The sequence below is a fragment of the Cajanus cajan genome, chromosome 8 (genome assembly GCF_000230855.2).
Source record: "Cajanus cajan strain Asha chromosome 8, NIPB_CcT2T_4, whole genome shotgun sequence".
In the NCBI taxonomy this organism is placed as follows: domain Eukaryota; kingdom Viridiplantae; phylum Streptophyta; class Magnoliopsida; order Fabales; family Fabaceae; genus Cajanus; species Cajanus cajan.
The window spans coordinates 48,162,311-48,181,355 of record NC_138524.1 but is presented as its reverse complement, the minus strand read 5'-3'; the positions used below and the strand labels follow the sequence as shown (position 1 = coordinate 48,181,355).

Here is a 19,045-nt window from a genome sequence, read left to right as displayed (position 1 = left end):
TATAAGAAGAGTTTTCTAAGCCATGTAATTTCTTGTGGAGGTAAAACGTAGATCTATCTAAGATAGAAGTTGTGCTTAAGTGAGAGATACTTGAGTCTATTAGCGAGGTTATGAGTGTCTTGGATTAGCTCATTGTTGTTGGATATTGATTGAGTAACTTTCTAAGATAGCACTACCTTTGAGCAAATTGAGTAAGAAGAGTGTTATTTTTGTGTGAGATAGTAAGTGTGAAAGTAGTTTCCAAATTCTTAAGGAAAGATTGACTAGTGCACTAGTGTGAGCATTGGCCAATCTTAGTAAGCCTTTTGTGGTATGGGTTGATGTTTCTAAGATAGGTTTGGGTGGAGTGTTGATGCAAGAAGGAAAGGTAGTAGCTTATGATTCTAGGAAATTGAAAACTCATTAGAGGAATTACCTTACCTATGATTTTTTAAGTTAGCAGTTGTAATATTTAGAGATACTGCCTATATGAATCTAAGCTTGAGGTATTTATTGATAATTAGAGCCTTAATTATTGGTTGACTGAAGGAGTTAATTATTAGACAAAAGAGATAGTTTAACTTTCTAGAGGACTAATATTTCAAACTTAGTTGTTATTTGAGTAAAGTCATTGTGGTGACCGATGTTTTGTGTAGGAAACCTTTATATTTATATTTCCTTATGATTAGAGAGATGAATCCTTTTGGCTCAAATTAGAGATTTAAGTTTGGCTTATAAGGTTACCCTTAGTAGTGTGAGACTAAGTATGACTTGAGTAATGAATGGATTGTTGAAGGAAATTGGAGAGGCATAACTTTGTGGACAAGATATGACGCTATAGGATAAGGTGATGGATAAGAATTTGACTTAGGTGTAGATGGAGTGGTGAAATTAGAGATCTGATATGTATACCTAGTGAACTTACGCTTAGGTGCTTGATCTTTAGAAATGATCATAGAAGTAAAACTAATATTGTGGCAGATGCCTTGATTATGATAACCTCTGATATGTCATTCTTGATGATTTAAGGATTAGATTTGATTGAAGAATTTAAAGACTTATGCTTGGTGTGTGAGATTATCCTTAGGAGCATTGAATTGATTATGTTGAAAGTGACTAGTGAATTAATGGATGATCTTAGAAAAAGAACATAAGAGTACTCTTAGCATTCATTTAAGAGCTACTACGATGTATCAGAGTAGCGCAGCGGAAGTGTAGTGACCTAAGATGAAGAGAGGAGTAAAGCAATTGTATACTTGTGGTTAGCATACTAGAAATCTTTAAGAATTTTGTAGCACTTAGACGCTCCATTTTGGAAGTGAGATGGTGAGTGGATAGACCTCAGTGGTAGGTTTGTCTAAGACGCTTAAGAGATTAATTTTATTTGTGTTTCAGTGGATAGACTCGCCAAGTTTATATGTCTTACCCTTAGAAATCCTTTGATAAAATTGATAGAGTTGTATATCAGTAACGTAGTGAGGTTGCATAAGGAATAGAAAGTAAGAAGAGAGAAGTCTACCATTACAAAAATTTTGGGGACGAAATTTCTTAAAGGAGGGGAGTATTGTAACAGCCCATTTTTCGTGGGCCAAAGGCCCAATTCGTGGCCCAGAACGGGCCGTTTCAATTTTGAAATGGGCCGTTCTGGAATAGTGAGTATGGCCAAAATTGTAGAAGCAAACGGGCCGTTCTGGTTTGGACAACGGGCCGTTCTGGAATTAGAACGGGCCGTTCTGCTGGGTTTGAGAACGGGCCGTTCTGGTTTGGGAACAGGCCGTTCCAGTTAAAAATTTTACGTAGGTTTAAAGGGCCCAGAACGGGCCGTTCCGATTTTGGAACGGGCCGTAGTGGTAGGTGGGCGAAAAATCCTATAAATAGGCCTCAAATCCTCTCATTTCTACACACCTCTCATTCTCACTCTCTCTTCTCTTCTGTTCTCTCTTTCGTTCCTCTTCTTCTCTCTGAAGACCAAGGGGAACTCAGAGGATGAGGTTCTGCTCCAGTTTTAGTTCCGATCCTTATTTAAGGAAAAAGAGGAGGTTCTGCCCGAGTTCCTATTTATCCAGGTACGGGGGAAAAGGAGATTATTTATATGTAGAGTTACATGAGGAAATTGGGTAGAGGAAGAGCCCTTAGGGTTATGAATAATTTTATAATTATTTATGTTTGGAGAATTAATTATCTTATGTGATTCTATATATATTTAGGATTACGAATATATGTTTAACTTGTAAAAATGATGCTCTGGGAGAGATAACAAAATTATAGAAAAGTGCCTGTAAGTTAGGTTTTGGAACAATTGGGGATTTTACTGTTTACGTTAAAATTATATTAAATTGATAATTCTGTTGTTTGTTATATTAGTTTATGAATGTTATTGTTATATTATTTGATGATCTAGATGATGAATTACTTGAGGGGTATGTGAATCACCATTTTGTGTGGATTGTGTATGTATTGTGGAATTGAGATGTGGATGTGGATGTGGATGTGGATGTGGATATGGATGTGGATGTGGATGTGAATGTGAATGTGGATGTGAATGAGATGTGATTGTGGTTCTTCACACCTATGACCAGGGGTGAGCACGAATCGAGATTGTTACATGAGTATCGTGACCTTGGTTAACATGGTAGGGGTGAGCACGACCCTAGGTTAGGGATAACGTGACCTTGGCACAGTGTTATATCAGCGGTGAGCACGGCTCTGGATTGTTACATGAGTATCGTGACCTTGGTTAACATGTCAGGGGTGAGCACGGCCCTGGAATAGGGATAACGTGACCTTGGCACAGTGTTATATCAGGGGTGAGCACGGCTCTGGATTGTTACGTGGGTATCGTGACCTTGGTTAACATGTCAAGGGTGAGCACGGCCCTGGGATAGGGATAACGTGACCTTGACACAGTGTTATATCAGGGGTGAGCACGGCCTGAGATTGTTAAATGGGTAGCGTGACCTTGGCATAGTGTGAAGTGCAAGATTTGTGATGATTGGTGTGTTGAGAATTATGACGTGATGACGATGTATGATTGATTGAAATACGATATGTTGAAATATTTATGAATATTAAGTTATAATGAGATAATATGTTGTGTTTTCTTATGTGCTATATATATAGATGTTTTCTTTTCTCACCGTGCGATTTGTGGATATTTTAGGTGAGGAAGATCCGACTACGAGTGACATCTAGAATGCTAACGGTTGAGTTGTGGTTATGCTCTGATATTGTGACATCGGGGCAGGGGATTTTCTTTAGGACATAGATTGTTATATGGAATTAGAATTGTAAATATTATTTTTGAAAATCATTTGTAAACTCTCACGTTTCATTTTTATCGTTGTGGTTATTGAAGAATAATTTTGAAGATTCTCATGTGAACCCTTTTACCGAAATAGAGAAATTGTTTTTGTTAAGTTTTCATTATTACAATATATGTGTTGGGGTAGTAAGGGTGTCACAATGGAATCGAAACAATGTCAATATTGATGATGTATTTGCATATAATATAGTGTTAAATGAAATAAATGATATTGAGGATCAAGAACCAAAGTCCATCAACGATTGTCGACAAAGAAATGATTGGCCAAAATGGAAAGATGCAATTGAGGTAGAATTAGACTCACTTGCTAAACAAAAAGTTTTTGGACCGGTACTACGTACACCAAAAGGTGTAAAACCAATTGGATACAAATGAGTTTTTATGCAAAAAACGAAATGAAAATGGTGAAATTGTGAGATACAAAGCAAGACTAGTTGCTCAAGGTTTTTCACAAAGACCCGATATTGATTTTGAAGAGAGATTCACCTGTAGTGGATGCAAAAACTTTTCGATATTTAATTAGTTTGGTTGTACATGAAAAACTTAATTTACATCTAATGGATGTAGTTACAACATATTTATATGGCTCTCTTGATGCTGACATTTATATGAAACTCCTAGAAGGATTTAATTTGCCTGATAATGCAATTTCTAGAGAAGATTATTCGATTAAATTAAATAAGTCCCTATATGGGCTAAAACAATCAGGTCGTATGTGGTATAATCGACTAAGTGAATACTTGTTACAAGAAGGATATAAAAATGATCCAATTTGTCCGTGTATATTTATTAAAAGATCTCAAAATGGATTTACCATAATTGTAGTTTATGTAGATGACATAAACATTATTGGAACTCCTGAAGAGCTTTCAAAAGCAATAGATTGCTTAAAGAAAAAATTTGAAATGAAGGATCTAGGAAGGACAAAGTTTTGTCTAGGATTGCAAGTTGAATACTTAGAAAATGGAATTCTTGTACATCAAGAAGCTTATATAACAAAGGTGCTTAAAAGGTTTTATATGGACAAATCACATCCATTGTGCACTCCCATGGTTGTAAGATCTTTAGATGTTAATAAAGATCCATTTAGACCCCAAGAAAAGGATGAAGAAATACTTGGTCCTGAAGTACCATATCATAGTGCTATAGGAGCACTAATGTACCTTGCTAATTATACACGACCTGATATAGCATTTGCTGTTAATTTGTTAGCAAGATATAGTTCTTCACCTACACGAAGACATTGGTATGGAGTTAAACAAATACTTCGTTATCTTAGAGGTACAATGGACATGGGGTTATTATATTCAAATATTTCCAAACCAGAACTAAATGGTTATGCAGACGCACGTTATTTGTCGGATCCTCATAATGGTAAATCACAAACAGGATATTTGTTCACAAGTGGTGGTACAGCCATTTCATGGCGATCTGTAAAACAAACCATATCAGCCACTTCATCTAACCATGCTGAAATTTTAGCATTACATGAGGCAAGTCGTGAATGTGTTTGGCTAAGATCTGTGATTCAACACATACGGGAAACTTGTGGTTTATCTTCTGGAAAAATGACATCGACAGTTATATATGAAGATAATGCTGCATGTATTGCACAATTGAAAGATGGATACATAAAGGGAGATAGAACAAAGCATATTCTACCTAAATTCTTTTTTACTCATGATCTTCAAAGGAATGGTGATATAAATGTTCAACAAGTCCGCTCAAGTGACAACCTAGCAGATCTCTTTACAAAGTCACTTCCAAGAAAAGTTTTTAAACAGTTGATACACAAGATTGGACTCCTTCGTCTTAAAGATTGTATGCATGAGGGGGAGAAATAAATATTTATGAATGATGTTCTCTTTTTCCTTCACTAGGTTTTTATCCCACAGGGTTTTTCCTAGTAAGGTTTTAACGAGACACATTCTAAATATTGGACATCCAAGGGGGAGTGTTATGAATAATAATTAGTAGCTTAATTAGTGAATTCCAATATTCATTATCAATCATTACCATTTATATGTCCGTTATGTATTATTCCCTTTATTGTGTAATTGTTCAGTTACCACATGTACTTATAAATAGGTTACTCTTCTCCCAAAGAGAATATACCAATCAGATTCTTTTCTCCATCTCATACTATCTTGTTTCTTGTCTCTACTTTTTCTTCCTTTTATAACAATTATATGTTATAGATTTATTGTATGTTATAAATATACCGTTTCTGATGTATATGCATTTGAATTAGGAAATAAAGCTTCTTTTGATTATACAATTTAATATCTATTATCTATTGCTTACTTTAAAAAACCGCCAAATAAACTAATATATTGTCATATTGGTTTTTTTTCATTTCGATTTATTCAATTTTTCATAAAAATATATTATTATATTTATACTAATATATATATGAAAAAAAGTTCTGCATCTTTATAATTAATAAAACATTTATATGATAAATTGAGAAAAAAAAATTGAATAAAAATAACAAAATTTTATGTCAACAAATAAAAGAATTATCTATTTTTTAAAAAAAAATCCACAAAAATAACTAAATTAAATTAATTAAAATCTATAACATTAATCAAATTAATTTCTTAAAATATATTTGTTAAATAAAATTATTCTCCTAAAATATATTTTAAAAAACTATATAAAAAATCCATGTAAATTTGTTATATTAATTAAAAATATTAATTTAAAAATAAAACTGATTTAAAAATTTTACAAAAAATATAAAATATTAATATAAAATATATTTCTATCAAATTTTACTTTAAAAAAATAAAAACATTTTCATGTATATAGAGTGAAAATATTTTCAGTATTTATTTCTTCTAAACTCGTCCATCAAAATCTTTTTCAATATCATATAATAATAACACATTAATACAAGAAATTGTAATAGTATCATAAAATATTCGGTAGGAAAAAAATAAATTATTTTTTATATCAAAATCATAATATCACTGATAGTTATAAATAAATATTATTACTAATAATATATAATTTATAATTATCTGTTGTTAATAATTAAAGCAAACAAATATATATATATATATATATATATATATATATATATATATATAGAGCATATCAAGTGAGAGGGAATTTATTATGAGAGATGAGAGGGTTAAAATATAACTTTTAGATTAATTTTCTCTCACTTGATTAAACCCAAAATTTTCTCTCACTTGATTAATCTAAGGGTTATATTTTAACCCTCTCATCTCTCATAATAAATTCCCTCTCACTTGATATGCTCTCTATATATATAAACTCAAACAAATTCAATATTCAAATTCACCAACAAAACGACACCAACAAAACGACGTACTTACGCCCAAGTAGTGACTGGGGGAGAAACAGGAAAGTCTTGTGTGTGGCAGTGGAGATAGAAGAATAAACAACATCAGATAACATGGCAGGGGAGGAGCTTCAACACACCAGAGGTGAATAAAGAATGGTTGGAAAACAGTTGGGTCGGATTCTTGAAGGATCTCACACTGTATGACAAGCTAAAAGTGGCAAGCCTGCTAAATGAAAAGGATGAGGTAAGATTGAGATATCTCTGAGACGACATGGTCCTCATAACAGGACTGAGTGAAAATCAAATAAAACAGAGATCGGAGGATGAGGAAGATATACTATCAACAACATTCCACACGATACAAAGGTGGGAGCCCAATCTCCGATCGGGCAACACACTAGTATGGGTGAAATGCTATGGAGTGCCTATCCAACTCTAGCAAACACAGTGTTTTGCAAAATTAGTAGCGGAATTGGGAACGTTGGTGACTTTGGACGATGACACAAGGAACTTTAACAGGTTGCATGAGGCGAGGGTACTTATCAACACACCGTTAACGGAAAAGATTCACTGGTGCCATGAGGTCAAAATTAACGAACAGGTATGCAGGATCAGGATAATCGAAGACACGGAGAAGGAAACATGTCGGTGCAACTGCTAAAAATGGAAAGATAAGTCGTCATGGGGGACCCTATCATCGTCGGAAAGCATCGCTGGAATGGATATACACTCATCTTGCTCAGAATGCTCTGAATACGACGGTCTATCACAAAATGAACTCAATGAAGAATCGGTTCAACAACCTATTGGGAAAAACTCAAGTCCCACATCGACTAGAGATTAGGCAATTAAATAGTATATAAGTGGAAAACAACCCTCACCATACAAGCCGGTTTTATAGGGTTGAGTTAGGCTTAATCCACTATTCTAAGATGGTATCAGATCTATCCTAGATTCTTAAAAATGGGCTACCTACCATTCATTGATACATGCATCATGGGCATCAGGGGTGTATTCAAGTCCTGTCATTAAAAAAGGGCCATCTACTATTCATTGATACATGCACCATGGGCATGAGGACATTTCAAGTCCCGCCAATCCTAGATCATTGAGGGGGGTGTATTGGGAAAAACCCAAGTCCCACATCGACTAGAGATTAGGCAATTAAATAGTATATAAGTGGAAAGCAACCCTCACCATACAAGCCGGTTTTGTAGGGTTGAGTTAGGCTTAATCCACTATTCTAAGACAACCACCTCAAGAAGATCGAATCTGGCGAGATCTGGAGACCGATGAACCACGCTGTGTACCAAAGGGTAAAACGCAGTCCAATGCCATAAAAAATTTGGGCAGCAACTTGTCAGACGGCGCTGCAGATGAAAGTACCTATGTTGGTACACCAATTGATCAGATTATTGGGATAAATGAAGCAACTAATCACAAGAAAGGTAAAAGACCAATACTAGGGGCGTGGATAGCTGAATCGCTACATGGAAATAGAAAGGAAACGACTGATGAAGCAGGAACGAGTGCAAGGAGAACAGATTCAGCAGGTCAGAAAGGTGACAATGACATGCAAAATTCAAAAAGTGGGACAAGCGATAAAGCAATACACAGGGACATCACAAACGAGATAATAGACGGGGGTTCTGAAAGTGGGCCTACAGGCCCAACAGAAAGAGGTGTTCCACTACTAAACAAAGAAGATTTTTTGAATGGGCTGGATCATCAAGTCATTACAACAAAGGCCAAAAATCATGGACATTTGGAGGAAGACACTACGGACTCAATTGTAGACCCAAATCACACTCCAACAGTGCAAGTTGGGCTAGAGTTGTTTGATTACACTCCTATAATCACTAAAGGAGTTCAGATGAAGAATCCCATATCTACTTTGAAAAATGAGTTAAAAGAATGCGTAGGGAATTTATTATGAGAGATGAGAGGGTTAAAATATAACTTTTAGATTAATTTTCTCTCACTTGATTAAACCCAAAATTTTCTCTCACTTGATTAATCTAAGGGTTATATTTTAACCCTCTCATCTCTCATAATAAATTCCCTCTCACTTGATATGCTCTCTATATATATAAACTCAAACAAATTCAATATTCAAATTCACCAACAAAACGACACCAACAAAACGACGTACTTACGCCCAAGTAGTGACTGGGGGAGAAACAGGAAAGTCTTGTGTGTGGCAGTGGAGATAGAAGAATAAACAACATCAGATAACATGGCAGGGGAGGAGCTTCAACACACCAGAGGTGAATAAAGAATGGTTGGAAAACAGTTGGGTCGGATTCTTGAAGGATCTCACACTGTATGACAAGCTAAAAGTGGCAAGCCTGCTAAATGAAAAGGATGAGGTAAGATTGAGATATCTCTGAGACGACATGGTCCTCATAACAGGACTGAGTGAAAATCAAATAAAACAGAGATCGGAGGATGAGGAAGATATACTATCAACAACATTCCACACGATACAAAGGTGGGAGCCCAATCTCCGATCGGGCAACACACTAGTATGGGTGAAATGCTATGGAGTGCCTATCCAACTCTAGCAAACACAGTGTTTTGCAAAATTAGTAGCGGAATTGGGAACGTTGGTGACTTTGGACGATGACACAAGGAACTTTAACAGGTTGCATGAGGCGAGGGTACTTATCAACACACCGTTAACGGAAAAGATTCACTGGTGCCATGAGGTCAAAATTAACGAACAGGTATGCAGGATCAGGATAATCGAAGACACGGAGAAGGAAACATGTCGGTGCAACTGCTAAAAATGGAAAGATAAGTCGTCATGGGGGACCCTATCATCGTCGGAAAGCATCGCTGGAATGGATATACACTCATCTTGCTCAGAATGCTCTGAATACGACGGTCTATCACAAAATGAACTCAATGAAGAATCGGTTCAACAACCTATTGGGAAAAACTCAAGTCCCACATCGACTAGAGATTAGGCAATTAAATAGTATATAAGTGGAAAACAACCCTCACCATACAAGCCGGTTTTATAGGGTTGAGTTAGGCTTAATCCACTATTCTAAGATGGTATCAGATCTATCCTAGATTCTTAAAAATGGGCTACCTACCATTCATTGATACATGCATCATGGGCATCAGGGGTGTATTCAAGTCCTGTCATTAAAAAAGGGCCATCTACTATTCATTGATACATGCACCATGGGCATGAGGACATTTCAAGTCCCGCCAATCCTAGATCATTGAGGGGGGTGTATTGGGAAAAACCCAAGTCCCACATCGACTAGAGATTAGGCAATTAAATAGTATATAAGTGGAAAGCAACCCTCACCATACAAGCCGGTTTTGTAGGGTTGAGTTAGGCTTAATCCACTATTCTAAGACAACCACCTCAAGAAGATCGAATCTGGCGAGATCTGGAGACCGATGAACCACGCTGTGTACCAAAGGGTAAAACGCAGTCCAATGCCATAAAAAATTTGGGCAGCAACTTGTCAGACGGCGCTGCAGATGAAAGTACCTATGTTGGTACACCAATTGATCAGATTATTGGGATAAATGAAGCAACTAATCACAAGAAAGGTAAAAGACCAATACTAGGGGCGTGGATAGCTGAATCGCTACATGGAAATAGAAAGGAAACGACTGATGAAGCAGGAACGAGTGCAAGGAGAACAGATTCAGCAGGTCAGAAAGGTGACAATGACATGCAAAATTCAAAAAGTGGGACAAGCGATAAAGCAATACACAGGGACATCACAAACGAGATAATAGACGGGGGTTCTGAAAGTGGGCCTACAGGCCCAACAGAAAGAGGTGTTCCACTACTAAACAAAGAAGATTTTTTGAATGGGCTGGATCATCAAGTCATTACAACAAAGGCCAAAAATCATGGACATTTGGAGGAAGACACTACGGACTCAATTGTAGACCCAAATCACACTCCAACAGTGCAAGTTGGGCTAGAGTTGTTTGATTACACTCCTATAATCACTAAAGGAGTTCAGATGAAGAATCCCATATCTACTTTGAAAAATGAGTTAAAAGAATGCGTAGGGAAAGAACTGACCGTCCAGCAAAGAGAGGCATTGACAACACCTATGCAACAACGGATAAGTAACAATGCCAAACCCAAAATCCATTCGGTCAACGACATCATAAGAAAGGAAGGTGGCGTTCAACAAATGGAGCAATCAGTACAAAAACCACAAACGGGGAAGGAAGTTTTGAGCACTACACACGCACCGAGCAACTCATTATCTGATGGAGGTATCCGAAATTGAAATAACATGTTCTGGCTACGGAATAACAAAGTGGAGGTGCGAGAACTTTGGGATCTGGGAATGACATTGGGAGTAACTTGTGAAGGGAACAAAATGGAGATCATACAGAAACTGTTAGAAATGGAAGATAGGGATCAAGAAGGGACAAGAGGCCAAACAGGGACGTCTGGGGTGAATCAATGATAATAGCATCATATAATGTAAGGGGATTGGGGCAGGGCTTCAAGTGGAGAATAATAAGGATCCTTGTCATTAAGGAAGGAATACAATTTATGTGCATTCAAGAATCAAAGCTGAAAAGTATAACTGAAATACAGTGTCAGTTACTATGGAGTGAAACAGAGGTAGCACACACATATTCACCTGCACAAGGGACGGCTGGAGGATTAATCTGTCTGTGGAATCCGCAGGTATTTGAGATTCAAAGTAAGTTTTCAGGGGAGGGCTTTCTAGGTGTGGAAGGAGTATGGAAGGAAGGGCACACACCAATGGTAATCACCAACGTGTATTCTCCATGTACTCTATTGGAAAAAAAAAGGTTGTGGGCTGACTTAAAAGAAAAAAGGGAGTCATCATCGGTGCCAATTTGGTGCGTGGTTGGCGATTTCAACAATGTTAGAAACCAAAGTGAAAGGAAGGGAGAGAGGAGGATTGATATGACAACAGGAGAAATGGAACATTTTAATGAATTTATTGCAGACATGGAGCTACTAGACATACCATCTGTGGGGAGAGCCTTTACATGGTTTAGACCCAACGGGACAGCTTGCAGCAAACTTGATAGATTCCTCATATCATCAGATTGGTTATCCAAATGGCCAGGCAACACACAATATATCAGAGATAGAAATATTTCGGATCACTTCCCGATTATTCTGAAAAATTCAATCATTGATTGGGGACCTAAGCCTTTTAGATCACTAGATTGCTGGTTTGAGGACATAAACTTTATCGGCATGATAGAGGAAATATGGGCAGAATCAACGGTGGAGGGTTGGGGGGCCTTTGTGCTGAAAGAAAAGTTGAAGAGACTGAAAGCTAAACTAAAGGAATGGAATAAGGATACCTTTGGTAATGCCCACAATCAAATCAGCCTAATAGAACAAAATATGAATGACTTAGACAAGAAGGAGGAATTGATGGGCCTAGATGAAGAGGAACAAACAACAAGGAAAAAATTACAGCATCAATTTTGGGAATTGGCAAAAATGAGTGAGTTGATAGCAAGGCAAAAATCTAGAATCACATGGCTTCAAGAGGGTGACAGGAGCACAAAATACTTCCATAAAGTGATAAATTGGAAAAGAAGGAAAAATAGCTTGAGCAGCATAAGGGTGGCTGAGGAGTGGGTACAAGATCCGATTCAAGTAAAATGTGAGGTCAATAGATTCTTTAATGAAAAGTTCTCAGAGATGGAATGGCAAAGATCAAAACTTGATGGAGTGACCTTCCAGATGATAACCTCTCAACAGGATGAATCACTAAATACACCGTTCCAGGAGTCTGAGGTTAAAGAAGTGATTTGAGAGTGTGAAGGTTCCAAAAGTCCAGGTCCCGACGGGTTCAATTTTACTTTCATCAAGCGATTGTGGGCCATTATGAAAACGGATATCATGAGATTTGTGGAGGAATTCCACACCAATGGGAAGTTACCTAGTGGGACTAATTCCTCATTCATTGCATTAATCCCTGAGGTGGCTGATCCACAAGAATTAGGACAATTCCGGCCTATCTCCCTCGTAGGATGCATGTATAAGATCATTGCGAAAATCTTGGCAAGAAGGCTCAAAAAGGTCTTGCCGGATGTCATAGACAACGCTCAATCTGCACTCTTGGGGGGCAGAAACCTATTACAAAGTATATTGGTAGCTAGTGAGGTGATTGATGAGGCTAAAAAGGAAAAGAAGAGCTGCATTTTCTTCAAGGTCGACTTCGAAAAGGCTTATGACACTGTTAAATGGGTATTTCTTCTTTACATGCTACAAAGACTCGGGTTTAACTGTAAATAGAGACAATGGATTATGGAGTGTCTTGTATCGGCCAAAGTATCCGTTCTTGTCAACGGGAGCCCGACGGAGGAATTTACCACACAAAGAGGATTACGCCAAGGTGAAGGTTAATATGCTTCAATTTGCAGATGACACACTATTCTTAGGTGAAGCAACAAAGACTAACATCATCACTATAAAAGGTATTCTAAGATGGTTTGAACTTGCTTCTGGACTAAAAGTGAATTTCAACAAGAGCTTGTTCGGGGCTGTTCACGCACAACCAGTGGAAGTTGAGAGGTTCGCGACCATGCTGAATTGTAGGATAACGCACCTGCCATTTTTGTATTTGGGCTTACCAATTGGATCAAACCCAAGAAAGGATGATACATGGAAACCTGTGCTGCTCAAATTCAACAAAAAATTATATGGCTGGAAGAGCAAAATTTTGTCAATGGCGGGAAGAGTTTGCCTTATAAATTCTATCCTAACAAATCTACCATTATACTATCTTTCTTTTTTCAAGATTCCCAAAAAGGTAGTAAGAGAGATTGTCACACTCCAAAGGAATTTCTTATGGGGAGAAAAGGAAGGTAACCGTAAAATATCTTGGGTGAGTTGGAGGAAAATATGCCAATCAAAGAAACAGGGAGGGCTGGGAGTGAAGGACATTGAAATGTTCAATGATGCACTACTAGGTAAGTGGCGATGAGGGTTATTCCATCAACCCCTATCATTATGGAGTAGGATTTTTAAATTCCAGATATGATGGATGGAGAAATCTGCAAGACGGGAAACCCAACCCCGCATCGTCTATATGGTGGAAGGATCTCTCTAAGGTATTTGGGGGTGAACAACAAAACAACTGGTTTGACCAAGGAATAGAATGGATCATTGGTCAAGGAGAACACACAAGGTTTTGGATTGATCCTTGGGTTGGAAACCAATCCTTAATTTACAAGTTTCCTAGATTATTCCTGAACTCGATCCAACAAAATAACACAATAGCATCAATGGGAGCATGGGTGGACAATGGTTGGAAATGGGATTTACTATGGAGGAGAGACTGGTTTGGAAGGGAAATGCAAAATTGGGAGGAACTACAACAACTGTTACAGATGACAGTTCCTCAGAAGGAAGTAGTACCTGCCTGGAAATGGGTACATGAATCAAATGGCATGTACTCTGTCAGTTTAGCATACAGAACTATAAAGTCTACATAGAGTATACCAGGGGATAGCCTATTCCTTAATGCTGTGTGGAACATCAACATTCCACCAAAAGCTATAATTTTTTGTTGGAGGATACACCACAATGCTTTAGCTACGGTGGACAACCTTAGGAGAAGAAATATAATGTTGGAGGAAGAGAGCAGCATGTGTGTATTTTGCAGGAATGCGGAGGAAACAATTACTCACATCCTATTTACATGCCCAACAATAGATATAATATGGAAAGAATGGTATGGGTGGGTGGCAAGTGCAACTGTCCTCCCACAAGATCCGGTTCAACATTTCCTCCAAGGACCTTATACAATGCAATCTAGTACAGAAAGGAAAAGATGGCAAGTAGTGTGGAGTGCAATAGCTTGGAACATTTGGAAGCAAAGAAACAAATGCAGATTCCAACGGGAAACATTCAATATACAAACTCTACAAAGATACAGTCATTTGCTTGGGCTTGGCTAAGGATGGAGAAGTCATTTCACTATAGCTTTCAACAGTGGGTAAATAACCCAGGGGCATGCATTCTATATTAGACACCACAAGGCAGTCCATTGATCTGTGCTTTTGTTATTCTCCATCCTGAAGGAGATAGGTGACACATTTTATTTACGCTGAGTCGAGTAGGTGAGGATGTTGGGTAAAGTAGGGAGTGCAACATTCTAGAGTTGAGTACATGTTTAGCCATTAATATGTTTCTTTCACACAGTATATTATGGCTAACAATGAATCAGAGGATCTATATTATGTTATTTATGTAAAAGACTTAAAGGTATTTCTTATACCTCATCGATATATAATTTTTTGCTGTTCAAAAAAAAAATTCACCAACAGCTCGTGAGGACAATTCAAAGCGCATTTTGAACTATTCTTTACCTGATCGTGTAGTTGGCAAGAACAGCTCGAACCTTCCTCCAAGCACAAAAATATGGAAACTCAAATAACAAATTCAAATTTTAAAGTTACATATTTTATGGAAATAAAACAATATTTAGTACGGATAATGAAAAGGTTGTTAATATCTATATATTTTTAATATTTTAATAATTATCAGTTTTTTATATCAAAGCTATGATACCACTAATAATTATAAATAAATATTATTAATAATAATTTATAACTATTTTTTGTTAATAATTAAAGCAAACAAATATATAAAAGAAAATATGGAAACTCAAATAACAAATTTAAAATTCAAAATTACATATTTTATAGATATACAAAAATATTTACTACAGATAATAAAAAGGTATTAAATTGTTAATATTTATATTTTTTAATATTTTAATAATTAAAACAAAACAAATATATTTTTAATATTTAATTTTCATTTTTAACCAATTTACCCAAAAATCCATCAATTATAAAATGTAAAATAGAGCAATACAAAAATACGTAATCAATTATTGATTTTGTAATATCAAAGTTATAATATCATTAACATACATATAAATTACGGTTTATATATAATAATATTATTAATTTAAAACATATTTCTTTGAAAATTTATGTAAAAAAATATAAATATTTTGTGATTTCTCCCGTAGTTTTTTCTTTTTAAATCTCCACCAAAACACTTGAAATATATTATTTAGAATTAAACATATAATTATAATAATAATAATAATAATAATAATTATTATTATTATTATTTGTACTATCCGTACTTCGCATCCGGGCTCCAAGCTCGGATTATCAACAAGGGGCGACCTCAGACAGACAGCTGGATGACGTCAGCCCAGTATCTAGGTAAATCGACACTAAAACCCTGGGATCCCGCCCCAGGCGGGCTCCCCCATTTAACCATATTACACCATAACATATCTCATCTCAGGCCCAAGGCCCAAAGCAAACCTAAACCACTCCAAGGTACATGCATTATATATATGAGACTATTATTCATGCAAACACTAACTTTGGCATCGGAGTCTCTTTTGCAGGTACCTCCCCCATCTTGGAGCACCAATACATCAAGCAAAGGAGGCTCACCGATCTTACTGGACGGATCACCCCTACGGTCAAATTTCGGTAAGAACATTTGGCGCCCACCGTGGGGCTGATCAAGACAGCTCTTATCGGCCACCTGTACGGTTCCTACCAGCAACCGTACCAGACGAGCACTCAATCACCATGAACGGCGACAATATAGCCTTAAGAAGCCCGACCAACAAAGTCGACCTACAAACCTCGAACGCAGAAGACACAAAAGCTCGCATTCAAACTCGATGGCGACACCCTGATCGCCCCTCTGACCCTCAACTCGACCCCAGCGGGACCGCGCGAGATGAGGCAGGCCAGGAAGCGGGGTCAACTCCCCTAAACCGATTAGTCGGTACAATCGCAAGAGGCTTCGCAGGAGGCGGCGCCAGCAGCTTGTCCCGAAAAAAACACCTGCGCAAGGTCAACCGCGTACACTCCGCCACCTGCGCTTTACGCCGGAACTCGCCAGTGATAACTTTCACCGACGACGACTATGTCGGGGTCAGCCGAAATCAGGACGATCCCATGGTCATAGCTGTGGCATTGGCCAATTGGGAAGTTCGCAAGACCTTGGTCGACCAAGGAAGCTCGGCCGACATCCTATACTGGCCAACATTCCTCAGGTTAGACATCCCCCACTCTCTCATACAACCTCATACCGAACCTCTAGTCAGTTTTGCAGGGAAAAGCATTCACACTCGGGGATATGTAGACCTACTGACGACTTTCGGAGCACCCTCGGTTTCCAGACAGGTCCTGGTACGATACCTACTCGTGGAAGCCGACACCTCCTATAACGTCATCATCGGCAGACCAACCTTAAATCAGCTCGGGGCGGTGGTGTCCACCCCGCACCTCACCATGAAATTTCCAGGGCACGATGGGAAGATCATCTCCATCAGAGCAAATCAACAGGTAGCGCGACAATGCTACGCAGAAAGCCTGGAAACCGTCTCACCGAGCGAACAACGCAAGAACAACCTTACCGCTCTGGTTCACACCGACCACGAAGAAATCACCGATCTCGACCCGAGATCCGACGCTCATGACGAACGACCCAGCCCCGTCGATGAGCTCGACGACCTTCAAATCGGGAAACTCCCCGGACAAACCACAAAGATCAGCCGGCAATTAACCCCCGAACTACGATAGCAACTCCAAGCGGAGATCCTCAAGAATGCCGACCTCTTCGCCTGGTCTAGCGCTGACATGCCCGGCATAGACACCGACTTCATCTGCCACAGATTAGCAATACATAAGGAGGCAAAACCAGTCGCTCAGAGAAAGAGGAAGGTCGGCGGCGAAAGAAGGGAAGCCGTCATCGTCGAAATGCAGAAGTTGCTCAACGCTGGCTTCATCCGTGAAGTCAGGTACACTACATGGCTGGCAAACGTGGTCCTAGTAAAGAAGCACTCGAGAAAGTGGCGTATGTGCGTCGACTATACCGACCTCAACAAAGCATGCCCCAAGGACTCATACCCCTTGTCGAGCATCGACAGGTTAGTCGACGGAGCCTCCGGACATGCCATCCTCAGCTTCCTTGACGCTTACTCCGGGTACAACCAGATAATGATGTACCCGCCTGATGAAGTGCACACGTCCTTCATCACTGACCACGCCAACTACTGTTACCGGGTGATGCCCTTCGGCCTCAAAAATGCGGGAGCAACATACCAGCGGCTGATGGACAAAGTATTCCACCACCAAATTGGGCGAAACATGGAAGTTTATGTGGATGAAATGGTGGTTAAAACCATCTCAGCAACGGACCACGCCTCCGACCTCGCCGAGGTGTTCGCCCAGATCAGGAAGCACAACATGCGCCTTAACCCGGAGAAGTGTGTCTTCGGCGTCCAAGGGGGTAAGTTCCTCGGCTTCATGATCACCAGCAGAGGAATCGAGGCCAACCCTGAGAAGTGCAAAGCCATCATACAAATGCAAAGCCCACAAACGGTAAAAGAGGTTCAACGCCTGTCCGGACGGCTAGTCTCGCTATCCCGCTTCATCCCCAAACTTGCGGAGAAAGCAGGGCCAATCTTTACCCTGCTAAAGAAGCCAAAAAAACTTCCTTAGGGATAGATCAGTGCGAAGAAGCTTTCCAAAGCTTCAAAAACTTCCTCACAACTCCGCCAGTCTTACAGAGGCCGGATCACAATACCGACCTCCTTCTCTACCTGGCGGTGGCAGAAAACACCATCAGCGCCGTCATCGTACAAGAACACCAAAAGACACAGACGCCTATCTACTTCATCAGCCGAGTCCTCCAAGACGCGGAAAGAAGATACCAGATGATCGAGAAGCTGGCGTTGGCACTGGTCACCGCAGCCCGGCGACTCCGACCCTACTTCTAGAGCCACCAGGTGGTAGTCAAAACTGACTACCCTATCAAACAAATTCTACGAAAACCTGAGCTCGTCGGACGTATGATTTCCTGGTCGATAGAACTGTCCGAGTTCGGTATCCAGTACGAAAGACGTGGACCCCTGAAAGCCCAGTGCTTAGCCGATTTCGTAGCCGAGCTCACGCCAACTACTACTGAGGAATCCCAGGCATGGACCCTACATGTTGACGGGTCCTCCAACTCCAAAGGTGGGGGTGCAGGCATCATTCTGGAAGGGCCAAACCAAGTCACCCTGGAGCAATCCCTCAAGTTCGGCTTCAAAGTAACCAATAACTAGGCAGAGTACGAGGCGCTCCTCGCCGGACTAAGGTTAACGATCTCGGAGCTCGAAGGGTGAACTGCAACAGCGACTCGAAACTCATGGTGGAACAGCTCAGTGGGACATACTAGGCAAAAGACACCCTTCTACAGCGGTACTTCCACACCGCATCCCAACAGATCTCGTCTTTCGACGAATTCTCAATAAAACATGTACCGCGAGAACAAAACGCCAGAGTAGACCTCCTATCAAAACTCGCCAGCACCAAAAGGCCCGGTCAACACCGAACCATCATCCAGGAAACCC

The 19,045-nt window shown here is 39.2% G+C and overlaps 1 protein-coding gene across 1 annotated transcript; it reads left to right on the top strand.

Annotated features, from left to right (window-relative positions):
- Nucleotides 1–11,067: 11,067 nt before the first annotated feature.
- LOC145950475 (uncharacterized) lies at nucleotides 11,068–12,414 on the top strand. The gene has a single exon (XM_083061565.1). The coding sequence runs from the start codon at nucleotides 11,068–11,070 to the stop codon at nucleotides 12,412–12,414; it is 1,347 nt and encodes a 448-aa protein (XP_082917691.1).
- Nucleotides 12,415–19,045: the final 6,631 nt, after the last annotated feature.

Coding starts and splice junctions, on each gene's coding strand:
- LOC145950475 (XM_083061565.1), top strand. CDS start 11,068: ATGATAATAGCATCATATAATGTAAGGGGATTGGGGCAGGGCTTCAAG.